At 41.4% G+C, this 5,950-nt stretch overlaps 1 protein-coding gene across 1 annotated transcript; it reads left to right on the top strand.

Moving 5' to 3' along the window:
- Nucleotides 1-2,111: 2,111 nt before the first annotated feature.
- On the top strand, nucleotides 2,112-5,540 carry LOC124675762 (probable proline transporter 2). The gene is made up of 8 exons (XM_047211838.1): nucleotides 2,112-2,320; nucleotides 2,733-2,898; nucleotides 3,279-3,503; nucleotides 3,818-3,912; nucleotides 4,114-4,303; nucleotides 4,428-4,555; nucleotides 4,633-4,848; nucleotides 4,963-5,540. The coding sequence occupies exons 1-8, from the start codon at nucleotides 2,315-2,317 to the stop codon at nucleotides 5,341-5,343; spliced, it is 1,407 nt and encodes a 468-aa protein (XP_047067794.1). The 5' UTR covers nucleotides 2,112-2,314; the 3' UTR covers nucleotides 5,344-5,540.
- Nucleotides 5,541-5,950: the final 410 nt, after the last annotated feature.

The raw sequence follows: 5,950 nt of genomic DNA on the forward strand, positions 1-5,950 counted from the left end.
TTTGGGTCACACTAGCTCTCCAGTTCCCTCCATGGTTTGGAATCCGTGGGCACCTTCAAGGGCAAGATCTTCACATGGTTAGTTATCCAAAAGTGTGTTTGGTCGGCGGATATACTACATAGGTGTGGATGGCCAAATTGTGACCATTGCAAGCTTTGGAACCAAGTCCAAGAATCAACCGCTCACAACCTCTTATGTTGCCGCTACTCTCGTGTTATTTGGGAAACTTGAAGGCATGGTTTGGATCAATTGACATACATCCACAACAATGGTCCACGATTCCAACCATAAAAGAATGGTGGAGGGAGGTTATCCAGAAAGGATCCAATCGAGGAAATCTTTGGCCTCTCTAGCGATGTTTGTCTCGTGGGAAATTTGGAACGAAAAGAACGCTCACGTCTTTAGGAATCGATCCGCAACCGCCAACATACTCATCATGAAGATCAAGGAGTAGGCGCCTATGTGGGGCCTCACCTGTGCAAAAGCACTTAGTAATACTATGGCGCGAGAGTAGATTTTTGTTTTGGTCTTGGCCTTGTGCCAAGGCTTGGTTTGTTTGCCTTTGGCAACACCTCACGCGTCTCCACAACGAAGGGAACCGATGTCGAAACCCAAATGTACGTATGTTGGCATCTCAATTTGGCATACGCTGTGGCTACCTTACCGCTATACATGGGTGTCCTTTCTTTCATAATCAGCCAAAATATGTCATCTCTGGCGTTGTTATTCATGTGATGTGTGCCTTTTGGAGCTAGGGAAAGGTTGCATTATAGATTTGGTATGATTTTTTTTTGTCATTCTAGAGCTGATGACTATCCGGATTGATCTCATCTACAGTAGTAGTGATGTGAGCGCAGGAATGGAATACTGATGTCAGTACTTCCTTCTGCTCGTTTCACAATTCTATTTTGCGGACATGAGGAGGCAACAGGGTGTATGATGCTGCACTAGTAACAACAAACACTTATCTTGGCGATATGTATATGAATGGTTGCTGCTTGCTGGTGAGTGTTCCCTCGGTTTTTATTTACTTCACATTCCGAGGTTAGTTAAAATTTGTAAAATTTAGTCAAATATCGAGGAAAAAAATATCAACGTTAATGATGTAAAATTGATAGTGTTATAAAATCATCATAAAGTACATATTTCATATTATATGCATTTGGTATTATGGATGTAGATATTATTTCTTATGTTCTTGGTGAAACTTGCAAGATTTAACTTTAACAAAGCCCAGAACAATAAATAAAAAACAGATGAATAGGTAGGTTCTACCTTCCGTCCTAAAATATAAAACGCCTTGATAGATTATTTTAGCATACAAAACACTTTATTTCTCAGAACAGAGGAAGCAGATGATCAGTGGTTTTTTCCATAAAGAAGATATTAGCGTGGCCCGTGTCGCTGCTCTGAGAGAGACGAGAAAATGACCAACACAGCAACCAATGCCGGTGATTCTTTAGGAGTTGGTCGTCAGCTGAATCTCGTGGAGATAGCATCTCGTGTTTAATTGAAGCATCTTCTTGCTTGGTCAAAGAAAAAGCAGTATCAAATCACAAATGATTGTAGGAATATTGTTGCCAAATCAATAGAGCTCACCAAGTTCATTTTAAAAAACACTATTAAGCTGCCGTGCAAGCCATAGCCTAGATAGAAATGAACCCCCTGCTCTGCACTAGTAGAGTAGTACTATAATCTCAGAAAAGAAAAGTATAGTACTAGATAGAAGAGAGATATATGGTTTTAACATATGGATTTTGCTAGCGTAACACGAATCTCCATCACGTCATCGTGTTGGATATGTTGTTGAGTTTTGCTGGAAAATATTTTTGGGTCTGTTTCATAAAGAGATGATGAAAAATGAGGTTGCGATATTATTTCAAAACGGAGTAAGTAGCGTAGGAGCAACTACACTGATTGCAAATAGAAATGCAGAAAGTGAGTGAGACAATGAGGCTGCTGTCCATTCGATCAGACGCAACGTCGAAAGCGACGTCTCGTAAATTATCAGAAATGGACATAACCGACGATATACCCAGCGATAAACGGTTGCCAAAGAATCACGCCCCGCCCAAGAGCGCAACAGAGACACAATTTAAGCCCCTCCTCCTCTTCTTCTTCTTCTTCCTCCTCTGTCTCCACCTAGCTACCTAGCTACCGGCGGTGCTGCTAGTGGGGAGGGAATCGATTCGATACTGCTATATTCTCTCCACGCGCCCGCCTTCCTTTGTTTTCGGATTGATTTCAACTGATTGAAGCAGGAAATCTGAAGCATTAATAATCCAAGAGGAAGTCTTGCCCCGCTGCCTTTCCGATGGATGTGAGTGAGCCTTGTTCTTCACTTCTTCTTCCTTTCCTTTAATTTACTTCCTCCTATCTCCAATATAGAAGGTTGTAATCTATAGATCACTAACGAACATATGCTGCCATAGAATCGGATGAATAGACTAATGCACTTATTCTTCTTCCTTTCCTTCCTTCCTTCCTCCTCTCTCCAATATATTGCAATCTCTAGATTACAACAATAGCTCGGCACACAACACTAAGGAACATATGCTGCTATACTACTATAGAATCGGATGAATGGGCTAATGCATTTATTCTGAGACTATTGATGCTTTGATGATAGAGTAGTATGCGGTCTTATGGATGTCGGGTGGAAAGGAGGATTCTTCTGTTTAAGAAACAATCAAAAATCCCGAAATTCAGAGTTCGCGGCTTCCTTTTTATAGGTCACCAAGCAGCAGGCCCACGATGAGGAAGCCGTCTCTAACTATCCTCCTCCTGCTTCCTCTCCTTGCTCAGACAGGGAGCCGCTACTGCCCAGCAAGATGGCCGACCACGAAAAGGGAGAGAGAGTCAGCATTTCCGAGGGCACTGCGCACCAGATTAGCGCTGGTAATCATTTCCACTCCACTGTTCCTTCCATGATAGATATCAACAAGGATTTATATTTTACGCTCCAAGGGCTTTTACATTCATCATACTGTACTATCATGAAAACAAAGAAAATGTGGATTTAAACTAAGTTTTCATTGATGCCTCGTCTGACTGCTTCCAGTAACTGAATCCAAAAATACGATGTGAACCATGGGGCCGTGCTCTGGTTTCAGGACCGAAAAAAAGGAGTTTATCGGGATAATCAGTTAGTGTCTATTGTAGGAATATTATGATGCACATTATGATACTTTTCAGCCAGATTCTTTTCTTCTGAATGCAGTTCATGTATTAAAATTAGTGCATACTATTAACTCATGAAAGTTTCTGGCCATTTTCAGATCCTTGGTATCAAGTTGGTTTCATCCTCACAACAGGGATCAATAGTGCATATGTTCTAGGGTACTCTGGGTCAATTATGGTCCCTTTAGGCTGGATGGGTGGAACATGCGGCATGATCCTGGCTGCTGCAATTTCTTTGTATGCAAATGCTCTGCTTGGCCGTCTCCATGAAACTGGCGGCAAACGCCATATCAGATACAAAGATCTTGCTGGACACATATATGGTACATCATTCAATACACTCTATCCCCCTTTGTACCGATATATACTTACATTTCAAAAGACCGGAGTCCACTCTATTTTGATTTCGAGGACACCCATATGTCGTTGTAGAGTGCAAGGTTGTGGTCATTGAGGTATTTGGGTCAAGATAGGTAGTAAATCGTTTTAAATTCTAGATTACTTGTTTTCCCAGAGTTTGAATCACCACTTGTGTTTATTATTATTCAGATATAATTTAAAATGTGATTCTTAGCTAACAAAAAAGAAAGTATGCTTCTGCAACATAATCAGTTTACCTTTACTTTGATGACTACAGGAAGAAAAATGTATCTGCTTACATGGGCTCTACAATATACTTATCTTTTCATGATAAACACGGGATTTATCATCTTAGCTGGTCAAGCACTAAAGGTATGATAGCCATAACCACAACCACCTAACTTCTGCTATAGTGAAAACCAATCTGATTAAAAGTGTCCCCCTGTCTTCATATCCATCCCACTTTCTCGGTGTAAACACTGCATTGAACAGTTAAATTGTTGATGATACTGTGGAAAGATACTTGCGTGATGTTTTCTACTTCGAGACTTATTTGTGATTTTCTGTCTTCAGGCAATATATGTACTCTTTAGAGATGACGGACTTCTAAAACTTCCCTACTGCATAGCGTTATCTGGGTTTGTCTGTGCTCTGTTTGCATTTGGAACTCCTTATCTATCTGCTCTCCGGATTTGGTTGGGATTCTCCACTGTTTTCAGTCTCATATATATTGTGATAGCATTTGTGCTGTCGCTTAGAGATGGTATTATCCTTTTCTTCCTTTGCCACAGACATGGCATATTCATTGTATTTGTTGTCCATACTATAACTATGCTTGAGGTTAATGCAACATATATAACAATACATTACATCACTTTTTTTTCAAGGTATAACCGCACCTGTAAAGGATTATAGCATTCCTGCTGGATCACAGTCAACTAGATTCTTTGCTACAGTATGTGCTGTAGCAAATATTGTATTTGTGTACAACACTGGGATGCTGCCAGAAATACAAGTGAGTCATTGCATAGACAATTGAGTAGTTTATGTGCCATAAAGTTACCAACCTTATGTGTTTCATGTACATTGCAGGCAACCATAAGGCCTCCTGTGGTCAAGAACATGGACAAGGCTCTCTGGTTCCAGTTCACTATTGGTTCGTTTCCTATGTATGCTGTGACCTTTATGGGATATTGGGCTTATGGCTCGTCAACGTCAGGTTATCTACTGAACAGCGTCAATGGCCCAGCTTGGATTAAAATTGTGGCAAATTTCTCGGCCTTTTTTCAGACTGTCATAGCATTACATGTAGGTCAACCTTACCAAACCAGCATTAACGGTTTACTCTGGGTTAACTAACTCGAGTTTCTTTCCCTAAAAAAATGGAAAGAGAAAAAACACTAACTCGAATTTCTTTTGTAGATATTTGCAAGCCCAATGTACGAGTGCTTGGACACAACATTCGGCAGTGGAAAAGGCGGGCCTTTCGCAATCCACAATGTTGCCTCCAGAGTTGCTATGAGAGGAAGCTACTTGACGGTGACCACGGTGGTGGCTGCGATGCTCCCGTTCCTCGGCGACTTCATGAGCCTGGCAGGCGCCTTGATCACCTTCCCCCTCACGTTCGTTCTCGCAAACCACATGTACCTGATGGTGAAGGGGCCCAAACTGTCTGCTTTTCAGAAAGGTTGGCACTGGCTTAACATTGTTGGTTTCAGCCTGTTGTCTGCCATGGCTTCAGTTGGTGCGCTTAGGCTTATAATGCGTGATTCCACTACTTACCACTTATTCGCTGATATGTGAGGGCATTTCGGTCTAGGTTTTCACATAATTGTGGGGGACTGTGGGTTAGATAAGTAGAGCATTTGAAACCAGAAACTCAATTGGGCTCTGAGTCCATCTGCTCCTGCTATCTAGACCATACATAGTCGTGATACATGACACCTCCTGTATATCAATTCATTTGTGAAAAAAGTCTGGCCCAGGTCAATTCAGTGCTATTCTCATGGAGCTCTTACCTGTACACAATCTCACCCACGATCTCGAGAGCAAGCTGCATGTCACCACCGCTAACGTCACCATCGACCAACAGCTCTATTTGATTTGCAGATAGGAAAAATCGTAGGATTAAGGATTGCAACATGAATTTATTTGAACCATAATTTATTGGGATTTCTATTTTTGTGCCCTTTATTCGTTAGTTCGGTTCAGTTTTCCTCAGCCTCTTAACTTTTCACCACTTTTGCCTAAATTCTTGTCTCATACTCTCACAAGAAGGTTAAACAGATGTTACCATCGGATCAATGACATTGACCGTTATTCTGACGTGTGGAGCCTCATCATGTGGGTTCACGTAGGATCATGATTGGCTTACCTTCCTGGGAAAAATATCAAGTGATGCCAACCTTGA

The sequence above is a fragment of the Lolium rigidum genome, chromosome 7 (genome assembly GCF_022539505.1).
Source record: "Lolium rigidum isolate FL_2022 chromosome 7, APGP_CSIRO_Lrig_0.1, whole genome shotgun sequence".
NCBI classification, from domain to species: Eukaryota; Viridiplantae; Streptophyta; class Magnoliopsida; order Poales; family Poaceae; genus Lolium; species Lolium rigidum.